The sequence below is a fragment of the Ranitomeya variabilis genome, chromosome 1 (assembly GCF_051348905.1).
Source record: "Ranitomeya variabilis isolate aRanVar5 chromosome 1, aRanVar5.hap1, whole genome shotgun sequence".
Classification (NCBI taxonomy): domain Eukaryota; kingdom Metazoa; phylum Chordata; class Amphibia; order Anura; family Dendrobatidae; genus Ranitomeya; species Ranitomeya variabilis.
In genome coordinates, this window is record NC_135232.1 from 888,817,216 (window position 1) to 888,830,282 (window position 13,067).

Here is a 13,067-nt window from a genome sequence, read left to right on the forward strand (position 1 = left end):
ATGATGGGTATATGGGCACGGGACTATGGGATGGAGGATGTGTGATGTTTATATGGGCACGGGACTATGGGATGGAGGAATTTTATGATGGGTATATGGGCATGGGACTATGGGATGGAGGATGTGTATGATGGGTATATGGGCACGGGACTGGGGCCTTTGGCCTCTCGTGTTGTGTTTCCTGTCCCTGCGGGGGGGAGGAGGACGTCCTCCAGCGTGCTGTCGGGATGGACTCCTGGAAACCGAATTATCGGTAGGTATAATACCCATTTTTATCTAAGTGGTGAAAAATTTTCCAAAATTTGCTAAAAAAAAAAAATTGCACAATTTTCCGATACCCGCAGCGTCTCCATTTTTCGTGATCTGGGGTTGGGTGATGTCTTATTTTTTTCGTGCCAAGCTCACATTTTTAATTATTCCACTATTGTGCAGATACATTTTTTTGATCGCCCGTTATTGCATTTTAATGCAATGTTGCGGCGACCAAGAAAACATAGTTTTGGCGTTTTTTTTATTTTTTTCTCGCTACGCCATTTAACGATCATGTTAATCCTTTTTTTTATTACATGTTCTCATACACTTTATGCAGTTAATAGCACTCTGTGTCTGTACTGCTACATACTGAGGCGACTTCTCGGTCCCGGGATCCCGTAACAAAACCAAAATGGAGGCTCGCTCCAAGTTTTCAGGCCGATATAAGAAGGACATGAGCCTGGAGAACCTAAGAGCCAAAGTCTCTCGACGTAAATCCATATCACAGAAGGAGAACAGACACAAGGAGTTCGGGAAGAGTCGGGGCCTGTCGTTGGCAGACGCCAATGTCTCCCTTATAAAGGAGCAGGACATGACGGTGGTCGTGGAGGTGAACGAGTCCTGCCATGTAAGAGGGTCTGAAAATCAGCCGGGAAATCAAGGAAGAACAAAAGAGCAGGTCATCAAGGATGAACGACGGGCGATGTTGCAGCGCTACAAAGAAGAGAAGCAACTGAGGAAACTGAAGGAACAACGAGAAAAAGCCAGTAAAGGCATCTTTAAATGTGGGATCTACAGGCCGGAGGAATCATTTATTCCTGTCCTCAAAATCCAGACTGGTGCCAAAGTGAAAGAGAAGCCTGCTGCACCCAGCGTAACAAGAATTACACGGTCCACAGCGATAATGGAGCCTCCCGCTAACAAGACCCGCACCCAGACCGTTCCTGTAAACGTGCTGAACAGCAGAGTAGATGGTGCAATTCCAAAAAGTCGGGGACAGACGTCCGTCCTGAGAAAGAATGAAAAGGAAAACAAAGTTTCCAATCAATCTACAAGAATCACAAGATCGGCTGCAAATGCAACCTCCAAAACTGCCACAACTGCTGGCAAAGCACCAGTGAAAAAGGCCTCAGCTGCCAAACCACAGGTTACAAGGGAGACCAACCCAAAGATGGCCGTTGATAAAAGTAAGCCTCCTGTAGTTGATCGAGCTCCTGAAAAAGCGCAAGAGCTCGAAACCATCCTTAAAGAAAGGTTGCGAGTGCCGTCCTTCGCTCCAGACAACTTTGTCTTTCAGCCTTTGGACGGATTGTCTACATTCAAGTTTCAGCCCATGACTCCTAACAAGGCCAATGCATTTCTGACCCCTACTTTTAAATCGAGTCCCCAGGATGGTAGGAGGGACTTTGTGGTTATACGAGAACATAATACAGAAGAGACTGATTCTGTGTTTCCATCTGAACCATCACCTATAACCATGAAAGTAAAGCAGGATGAGAATGTAAATGCTTCTCCCCCAGATAAAGTAGAATGTACAAGTGGTGCCAGTTCTGCCCCACACACCAGTCCGGCACTGACACCACCACCTTGTGAGCCAAGCATGGAGGAGAAGACCATACCAGCACAGGAGCCTCTGCACGAAGTGCCATACTTCAGGGACATCTTGAAGTCTGAGATTCAGAAGCTGACACTGTTGTGTAGCGTCTGGGATAAAAGGATTGACATGGATATTCCAGAAGATGCCAAAGACCTGATCAGAACCACAGTGGGGCAAACAAGACTGTTGATGACCGAGCGGTTTAAGCAGTTTGAGGGACTGGTTGACAATTGTGAATTTAAGAGAGGGGAGAAGGAAACTACATGTACGGATCTCGATGGCTTTTGGGATATGATCTATTTTCAGATTGAAGATGTGAATAAAAAGTTTGTTAATCTTGGAAAACTAGAAGAAAATGCCTGGCAGCAAAATACAGTTCAGACTCAAGCTAAAAAGGCTGTAAGGAAAAAAATGTGTCCAGCAGCACCCGGGAAATCGAACCAAGAAGATATTGGGAAAGCGGCCGCCAGAAGTCGCCTCGCTGCCATTAGAGCTGCAATGAAAAATAAAGTTAAAACTGAGGATCCGACCTCTGAAGCGGAGGCGCCAGTAATCCCAGTGCAAGTGGACCCCATCGTATTTGATGCCGGATTCTTTAGGATTGAGAGTCCTGCCAAAGTCCCCGGCAGTCTTTGCAGAAATCTCTGTTCTTCTCGGCCAAAAACGCCGAGATCAACAAAGAAAATTGCCCAGAACTCTGTAACGCCAATTACAAGTTGCGTAGAAGAAGCTGCAGTAGACCTGAAACCGGAGAAGTCTCCAAGCCCAGCAAAGTCCCCTATAAGAAAATCCCTGTTTGGTATGCCAGAAGAAGAAAGTCTGCAGAATCAAGAACCAGATACTTAGGCAGTTAATTGGTTCATGCAGCTTTACATGAACACCCGAGCCTTACACTATGGCTGGTCCAAATAACTAAAGCACTTGTCATCATCCACCTCTCGTGTCTCCCCTTTTCCTCATAGTTTGTAAGCTTGCGAGCAGGGCCCTCATTCCTCCTGGTATCTGTTTTGAACTGTGATTTCTGTTATGCTGTAATGTCTATTGTCCGTACAAGTCCCCTCTATAAGTTGTAAAGCGCTGCGGAATATGTTGGCGCTATATAAATAAAAATTATTATTATTATTATTATTATGGGTATATGGGCATGGGACTATGGGATGGAGGATGTGTATGATGGGTATATGGGCTCAGGACTATGGGATGGAGGATTTGTTTGATGGGTATGTGGGCACGGGACTATGGGATGGAGAATAATCATTACAATTTGTTTTAACTAACCACAGTTAGATACTATGCCCTGGCAACTCCGGGCTCTTCAGCTAGTCTATAAATATAAAAATGAGTGTATGTGTTTGTGTATCAACGATGATGTCCTAATGGTTACAATGGCAATGATATCATAAAGGTTGCCATGGCGAAGATGATGTCATAATGGTTGCCATGGTGATGATGATGCCATAATAGGTTGCAATGGTGATGTCATAATGGTTGCTATGATGACGATGTCATAATAGGTTGTAATGGTGACAGTTATGTCATAATGGTTGCCGTGGTGACAGTGATGTCATAATAAGTTGCCATAGCGATGATGATGTCAGAATGGTTGCCATGCCAAAGATGATATAATGGGTATATGGGCACGGGACTATGGGATGGAGGATATGTATGATGGGTATATGGGCACGGGACTATGGGATGGAAGATGTTTGATGTTTATATGGGCACGGGACTATGGGATGGAGGATATGTATGATGGGTATATGGGCACAGAACTATGGGATGAAGGATCTGTGATGGGTATATGGGCATGTGAATATGGGATGGAGGTTATGTACGATGACTGAATAGGCACGGGACTATGGGATGAAGAATGTGTGAGGGGTATATGGGCACGAGACTATGAGATGGAGGATATGTATGATGGGTATAGGGGCACAGAACAATGGGATAGAGGATGTGTGATGGGTATATGGGCATGGGACTATGGGATGGAGGATATGTATGATGGGTATATGGGCACGGAACTATGGGATGGAAGATGTTTGATGTTTATATGGCCACGGGACTATGGGATGGAGGATATGTATGATGGGTATATGGGCACAGAACTATGGGATGAAGGATCTGTGATGGGTATATGGGCATGTGAATATGGGATGGAGGTTATGTACGATGACTGAATAGGCACGGGACTATGGGATGAAGGATGTATGAGGGGTATATGGGCACGAGACTATGAGATGGAGGATATGTTTGTTAGGTGTATGGGCATCGGACAATGGAATGGAGGATATGTGTGATGAGCATATGGGCACTGTACTATGGGATGGAGGATGTGTGATGGGTATATGGGCATGTGAATATGGGATGGAGGTTATGTATGATGGGTGAATGGGCACAGGACTATGGGATGTAGGATGTGTGATAAGAATATGGGCAAGGAATTATGGGATGGAGGTTATGTATGATGGCTATATGGGCAAAGGACTATGGCATGGAGGATATGTATGATGAGTATATGGGCACGGGACTATGGGATGGAGGAATTTTATGATGGGTATATGGGCATGGGACTATGGGATGGAGGATGTGTATGATGGGTATATGGGCATGGCACTATGGGATGGAGGATTTGTTTGATGGGTATGTGGGCACGGGACTATGGGATGGAGAATAATCATTACAATTTGTTTTAACTAACCACAGTTAGTTACTATGCCCTGGCAACTCCGGGCTCTTCAGCTAGTCTATAAATATAAAAATGAGTGTATGTGTTTGTGTATCAACGATGATGCCCTAATGGTTGCCATGGCAATGATATCATAAAGGTTGCCATGGCGAAGATGATGTCATAATGGTTGCCATGGTGATGATGATGTCATAAAAGGTTGCAATGGTGATGTCATAATGGTTGCTATGGTGACGATGTCATAATAGGTTGTAATGGTGACAGTTATGTCATAATGGTTGCCGTGGTGACAGTGATGTCATAATAAGTTGCCATAGCGACGATGATGTCAGAATGGTTGCCATGCCGAAGATGATATAATGGGTATATGGGCACAGAACTATGGGATGGAGGATGTGTGTTGGGTATATGGGCATGGGAACATGGGATGAAGGAACGGTATGAAGGGTATATGGGCATGGGACTATGGGATGGAGGATGTGTGATGTTTATATGGGCACGGGACTATGGGATGGAGGATATGTATGATGGGTATATGGGCACAGAACTATGGGATGAATGATCTGTGATGGGTATATGGGCATGTGAATATGGGATGGAGGTTATGTATGATGACTGAATGGGCATGGGACTATGGGATGTAGAATGTGTGATGAGTATATAGGCACGGAATTATGGGATGGAGGTTATGAATGAATGGTATATGGGCACAGGACTATGGAATGGAGGATGTGTATGATGGGTATATGGGCATGGGACTATGGGATGGAGGATATGTATGATGGGTATATGGGCATGGACCTATGGGATGGAGGATGTGTAATGGGTATATGGGTACGGAACTATGGCATGGAGGATATGTATTATGGGTATATGGGCATGGGACTATGGGATGGAGGAATGGTATGATGGGTATATGGGCATGGGACTATGGGATGAAGGATACGTATGATGGGTATAGGGGTACAGAACTATGGGATGGAGGCTGTGTGATGGGTATATGGGCACAGGGCTATGGGATGAAGGATACGTATGATGGGTATAGGGGTACAGAACTATGGGATGGAGGATGTGTGATGGGTATGTGGGCATGGGACTATGGGATGGAGGATATGTATGATACCTATATGGGCATGGGACTATGGAATGGAGGATAAGTGTGATGAGAATATGGGCACTGTACTATGGGATGGAGGATGTGTGGTGGGTATATGGCCATGTGAATATGGGATGGAGGTTATGTATATTGGGTGAATGGGCACGGGACTATGAGATGTAGAATGTGTGATGAGTATATTGGCACAGAATTATGGGATGGAGGTTATGTATGATGGGTATATGGACACAGGACTATGGGATGGGGGATGTGTATGATGGGTATGTGGGACAGGAATATGGGATGGAGGATATGTATGATGGGTATATGGGCATGGACCTATGGGATGGAGGATGTGTATTGGGTATATGGGCACGGGACTATGGGATGGAGGATATGTATGATGGGTATATGGGCACAAGACTATGGGATTAAGGATATGTATGATGGGTATATGGGCATGGGACTATGGGATGGAGGATGTGCATGATGTGTATATGGGCATTGGACTATGGGATGGAGGATGTGTATGATGGGTATATGGGCACGGGACTATAGGATGGAGGATATGTATGATGGGTATGTGGGCACGGGACTATGGGATGGAGGATAATCATTATAATTTGTTATAACTAACCACAGTTAGTTACTATGCCCTGGCAACTCCGGGCTCTTCAGGTAGTCAATATATATAAAAATGAGTGTATGTGTTTGTGCATCAACGATGAGGTCCTAATGGTTGCCATGGCGATGATGATATTATAAAGGTTGCCATGGCGAAGATGATGTCATAATGGTTGCCATGGTGATGATGATGTCATAATAGGTTGCAATGTTGATGCCAGAATGGTTGCTATGGTGATGATGTCATAATTAGTGTTGAGCGATACCGTCCGATACTTGAAAGTATCGGTATCGGAAAGTATCGGCCGATACCGTCACAGTATCGGAATCCAATCCGATACCGATACCCGATACCAATACAAGTCAATGGGACTCATGTATCGGACGGTATCCCTGATGGTTCCCAGGGTCTGAAGGAGAGGAAACTCTCCTTCAGGCCCTGGGAACCATATAAATGTGTAAAAGAAAGAATTAAAATAAAAAATATCGCTATACTCACCTGTCCGACGCAGCCGGGACTTCAGCGAGGGAACCGGCAGCGTTGTTTGTTTAAAAATCGCGCTATTACTTGGTTACGTGAATTCCCGGCTTGTGATTGGTCAGGTCGGCCATGTTGCCGGGACGCGGACCAATCACAGCAAGCCGTGACGAAATTACGTCACGGCTTGCTGTGATTGGTCCGCGTCCCGGCAATATGGCCGCCCTGACCAATCACAAGCCGGGACGTCACGGGAGGCTGGACACGCGCTCATTTTAAAATGGGCGCGTGTCCAGCCTCCCGTGACGTCACGGCTTGTGATTGGTTGCGCCGCGATCAACCAATCACAAGCCGGGAGGCTGGACGCGCTCATTTTGAAATGGGCGCGTGTCCAGCCTCCCGTGACGTCACGGCTTGTGATTGGTTGCGCCGCGATCAACCAATCACAAGCCGGGAGGCTGGACGCGCTCATTTTGAAATGGGCGCGTGTCCAGCCTCCCGGCTTGTGATTGGTTGACCGCGACGCAACCAATCACAAGCCGTGACGTCACGGGAGGCTGGACACGCGCCCTTTTTAAAATGAGCGCGTTTCCAGCCTCCCGTGACGTCACGGCTTGTGATTGGTTAATGGCGGCCATGTTGCCGGGACGCGGACCAATCACAGCAAGCCGTGACGTATTTTCGTCACGGCTTGCTGTGATTGGTCCGCGGCCCGGCAACATGGCCGCCCTGACCAATCAAAAGCCGGGACTTCGCGTAACCATGTAAAAGCGGGAATTTTAAACAAACAACGCTGCCGGTTCCTGCGCTGAGGTCCCGGCTGCGTCGGACAGGTGAGTATAGCGATATTTGTTATTTTAATTCTCTATTTTACACATTTTAACATTAATGTTGTTCCGATACCCGATACCCGATACCACAAGAGTATCGGAATCCCGGTATCGGAATTCCGATACAGCAAGTATCGGCCGATACCCGATACTTGCAGCATCGGAATGCTCAACACTAGTCATAATAGGTTGTAATGGTGACAGTTATGTCATAATGGTTGCCGTTTTGACAGTGATGTCATAAAAAGTTGCCATAGCGACGATTATGTCAGAATGGTTTCCATGGCGAACATGATGTCATAATTAGGGTTGAGCGAAACGGATCGGACATTTTCAAAAATCGCCGACTTTCGGCAAAGTCGGGTTTCGTGAAACCCGACCCGATCCCAGCGTGAGATCGGCCATGCGGTCGGCGATCTTCGCGCCAAAGTAGCGTTTCGTATGACGCTTTAAGCACCATTTCTCAGCCAATGAAGGTGGACGCAGAGTGTGGGCAGTGTGATGTCATAGGTCTCAGTCCCCACCATCTTAGAGAAGGGCATTACAGTGATTGGCTTGCTTTCTGCGGTATCACGACAGCTATAAAGGGGCGTGCACGCCGACCTCCATCTTACTTCTGCTGATCTGAGCATAGGGAGAGCTTGCTGCAGCTTCGTCAGAAGCAGGGATATTGTTAGGGAGGAAAGATTAACCCCCAAACCGCTTGTGCTGTAGTGATTTCCACTGTCCAACACCACCTTTTCTTTGCAGGGACAGTGGAGGCTAGATTTCTGTGCATCAGCTCTGTAGCTTATAAGGCTCCCTGATAGCTGTATTGCTGTTTGTACGCCGCTGCGCAAACCAACTGCTTTTTTAAAAGCAAAAGTCCTGTTGCTCCTTTCTGCACAGTGCTATTGTTTATTTGTCCACTTTTTTGTGTGCAGCAGTCCTTTTTATTGCTGGCTGCCATACTTGTCCTGAGATCATTGTAGGGAGATTGTGATTGTAGTACAGTCCCTTTTTTATATATATATTTCCAGCCACTTTCTGCCACTTATACCATTTAGTGTAATACAGTGGGCCTGTTTTTTTTTTGCTGCAGTATCCCACACAAAATAGGGAGATTTATATTGCCACTAAGTGCATCTGGGTCATTTCTGTTTGGCGTATATCTGCCAGCCACTTTCTGCCACTTATACTGTGTAGTGTAATACAGTGGGCCTGTTTTTCGTTTGCAGCAGTGTCCCACACATAAAAAGGGAGATTTATATTGCCACTAAGTGCATCTGCGTCCGTTCTGTTTGGCGTATATCTGACAGCCACTTTCTGCCACTTATACCATGTAGTCTAATACAGTGGGCCTGTTTTTTTTTTGCTGCAGTGTCCCACACAAAAAAAGGAAGATTTATATTGCCACTAAGTGCATCTGCGTCCGTTCTGTTTGGCGTATATCTGCCAGCCACTTTCTGCCACTTAAACTGTGTAGTGTAATACAGTGGGCCTGAATTTTGCAGCAGTGTCCCACACATAAAAAGGGAGATTTATATTGCCACTGAGTGGATCTACGTGAGTGCTGTTTGGCGTATATCTGCCAGCCACGTTCTGCCTTGTATATTGTGTGGTGTAATACACAGGGCCTGTTTTTCCCTGCAGTCTCCCTCCACAAAAAAAGGGAGCTTTAAATTGCCACTTAGTGGATCTACGTGAGTTCTATTTGGCGTATATCTGCCAGCCACGTTCTGCCTTGTACATTGTGTGGTGTAATACACAGGGCCTGTTTTCCCCTGCAGTCTCCCCCCACAAAAAAGGGAGCTTTAAATTGCAACTTAGTGGATCTACGTGAGTTCTGTTTGGCGTATATCTGCCAACCACGTTCTGCCTTGTAAATTGTGTGGCGTAATACATAGAGCCTGTTTTTCCCTGCAGTCTCCCCCCAGAAAAAAAAGGGAGCTTTAAATTGGCACTTAGTGGATCTACGTGAGTTCTGTTTGGCGTATATCTGCCAGCCACGTTCTGCCTTGTACATTGTGTGGTGTAATACACAGGGCCTGTTTTTCCCTGCAGTCTCCCCCCACAAAAAAAAGGGAGCTTTAAATTGCCACTTAGTGGATCTATGTGAGTTCTGTTTGGCGTATATCTGCCAGCCACGTTCTGCCTTGTACATTGTGTGGTGTAATACACAGGGCCTGTTTTCCCCTGCAGTCTCCTCCCACAAAAAAAAGGGAGCTTTAAATTGCCTCTTAGTGGATCTATGTGAGTTCTGTTTGGCGTATATCTGCCAACCACGTTCTGCCTTATACATTGTGTGGTGTAATACACAGGGCCTGTTTTTCCCTGCAGTCTCCCCCCACTAAAAAAAGGGAGCTTTAAATTGCCACTTAGTGGATCTACGTGAGTTCTGTTTGGCGTATATCTGCCAGCCACGTTCTGCCTTGTACATTGTGTGGTGTAATACACAGGGCCTGTTTTTCCCTGCAGTCTCCCCCCACGAAAAAAAAGGGAGCTTTAAATTGCCACTTAGTGGATCTATGTGAGTTCTGTTTGGCGTATATCTGCCAACCACGTTCTGCCTTGTAAATTGTATGGTGTAATACACAGAGCCTGTTTTTCCCTGCAGTCTCCCCCCAGAAAAAAAAAGGGAGCTTTAAATTGGCACTTAGTGGATCTACGTGAGTTCTGTTTGGCGTATATCTGCCAGCGACGTTCTGCCTTGTACATTGTGTGGTGTAATACACAGGGCCTGTTTTTCCCTGCAGTCTCCCCCCCCCAAAAAAAAAAGGGAGCTTCAAATTGCCACATAGTGGATCTACGTGAGTTCTGTTTGGCGTATATCTGCCAACCACAATCTGCCTTGGACATTGTGTGGTGTAATACACAGGGCCTGTTTTTCCCTGCAGTCTCCCCCCACAAAAAAAGGGAGATTTAAATTGCCACTTATTGGATCTACGTGAGTTCTGTTTGGCGTATACCTGCTAGCCACGTTCTGCCTTGTAAATTGTGTGGTGTAATACACAGAGCCTGTTTTTCCCTGCAGTCTACCCCCAGAAAAAAAAGGGAGCTTTAAATTGGCACTTAGTGGATCTACGTGAGTTCTGTTTGGCGTATATCTGCCAGCCACTTTCTGCCGTGTACATTGTGTGGTGTAATACACAGGGCCTGTTTTTCCCTGCAGTCTCCCCCCACAAAAAAAAGGGAGCTTTAAATTGCCACTTAGTAAATCTATGTGAGTTCTGTTTGGCGAATATCTGCCAGCCACGTTCTGCCTTGTACATTTTGTGGTGTAATACACAGGGCCTGTTTTCCCCTGCAGTCTCCTCCCACAAAAAAAAAGGGAGCTTTAAATTGCCTCTTAGTGGATCTATGTGAGTTCTGTTTGGCGTATATCTGCCAGCCACGTTCTGCCTTGTACATTGTGTGGTGTAATACACAGGGCCTGTTTTCCCCTGCAGTCTCCCCCCACAAAAAAGGGAGCTTTAAATTGCAACTTAGTGGATCTACGTGAGTTCTGTTTGGCGTATATCTGCCAACCACGTTCTGCCTTGTAAATTGTGTGGCGTAATACATAGAGCCTGTTTTTCCCTGCAGTCTCCCCCCAGAAAAAAAAGGGAGCTTTAAATTGGCACTTAGTGGATCTACGTGAGTTCTGTTTGGCGTATATCTGCCAGCCACGTTCTGCCTTGTACATTGTGTGGTGTAATACACAGGGCCTGTTTTTCCCTGCAGTCTCCCCCCACAAAAAAAAGGGAGCTTTAAATTGCCACTTAGTGGATCTATGTGAGTTCTGTTTGGCGTATATCTGCCAGCCACGTTCTGCCTTGTACATTGTGTGGTGTAATACACAGGGCCTGTTTTCCCCTGCAGTCTCCTCCCACAAAAAAAAGGGAGCTTTAAATTGCCTCTTAGTGGATCTATGTGAGTTCTGTTTGGCGTATATCTGCCAACCACGTTCTGCCTTATACATTGTGTGGTGTAATACACAGGGCCTGTTTTTCCCTGCAGTCTCCCCCCACTAAAAAAAGGGAGCTTTAAATTGCCACTTAGTGGATCTACGTGAGTTCTGTTTGGCGTATATCTGCCAGCCACGTTCTGCCTTGTACATTGTGTGGTGTAATACACAGGGCCTGTTTTTCCCTGCAGTCTCCCCCCACGAAAAAAAAGGGAGCTTTAAATTGCCACTTAGTGGATCTATGTGAGTTCTGTTTGGCGTATATCTGCCAACCACGTTCTGCCTTGTAAATTGTATGGTGTAATACACAGAGCCTGTTTTTCCCTGCAGTCTCCCCCCAGAAAAAAAAAGGGAGCTTTAAATTGGCACTTAGTGGATCTACGTGAGTTCTGTTTGGCGTATATCTGCCAGCGACGTTCTGCCTTGTACATTGTGTGGTGTAATACACAGGGCCTGTTTTTCCCTGCAGTCTCCCCCCCCCAAAAAAAAAAGGGAGCTTCAAATTGCCACATAGTGGATCTACGTGAGTTCTGTTTGGCGTATATCTGCCAACCACAATCTGCCTTGGACATTGTGTGGTGTAATACACAGGGCCTGTTTTTCCCTGCAGTCTCCCCCCACAAAAAAAGGGAGATTTAAATTGCCACTTATTGGATCTACGTGAGTTCTGTTTGGCGTATACCTGCTAGCCACGTTCTGCCTTGTAAATTGTGTGGTGTAATACACAGAGCCTGTTTTTCCCTGCAGTCTACCCCCAGAAAAAAAAGGGAGCTTTAAATTGGCACTTAGTGGATCTACGTGAGTTCTGTTTGGCGTATATCTGCCAGCCACTTTCTGCCGTGTACATTGTGTGGTGTAATACACAGGGCCTGTTTTTCCCTGCAGTCTCCCCCCACAAAAAAAAGGGAGCTTTAAATTGCCACTTAGTAAATCTATGTGAGTTCTGTTTGGCGAATATCTGCCAGCCACGTTCTGCCTTGTACATTTTGTGGTGTAATACACAGGGCCTGTTTTCCCCTGCAGTCTCCTCCCACAAAAAAAAAGGGAGCTTTAAATTGCCTCTTAGTGGATCTATGTGAGTTCTGTTTGGCGTATATCTGCCAACCACGTTCTGCCTTGTACATTGTGTGGTGTAATACACAGGGCCTGTTTTTCCCTGCAGTCTCCCCCCCACAAAAAAAGGGAGCTTTAAATTGCCACTTAGTGGATCTACGTGAGTTCTATTTGGCGTATATCTGCCAGCCACGTTCTGCCTTGTACATTGTGTGGTGTAATACACAGGGCCTGTTTTCCCCTGCAGTCTCCCCCCACAAAAAAAAGGGAGCTTTAAATTGCCACTTAGTGGATCTACGTGAGTTCTGTTTGGCGTATATCTGCCAACCACGTTCTGCCTTGTAAATTGTGTGGTGTAATACATAGAGCCTGTTTTTCCCTGCAGTCTCCCCCCAGAAAAAAAAAGGGAGCTTTAAATTGGCACTTAGTGGATCTACGTGAGTTCTGTTTGGCGTATATCTGCCAGCCACGTTCTGCCTTGTACATTGTGTGGTGTAATACACAGGGCCTGTTTTCCCCTGCA

The 13,067-nt window shown here is 46.0% G+C and overlaps 1 protein-coding gene across 1 annotated transcript; it reads left to right on the plus strand.

The window, feature by feature from the left end:
• The first annotated feature begins 629 nt into the window (after positions 1-629).
• Positions 630-2,695, plus strand: LOC143799385 (disks large-associated protein 5-like). Its single transcript, XM_077281150.1, has one exon. The coding sequence runs from the start codon at positions 665-667 to the stop codon at positions 2,693-2,695; it is 2,031 nt and encodes a 676-aa protein (XP_077137265.1). The 5' UTR covers positions 630-664.
• Positions 2,696-13,067: the final 10,372 nt, after the last annotated feature.

What these genes read in the sequence shown, in the direction of transcription:
- LOC143799385 (XM_077281150.1), top strand. Translation starts at nt 665, where the DNA reads ATGGAGGCTCGCTCCAAGTTTTCAGGCCGATATAAGAAGGACATGAGC.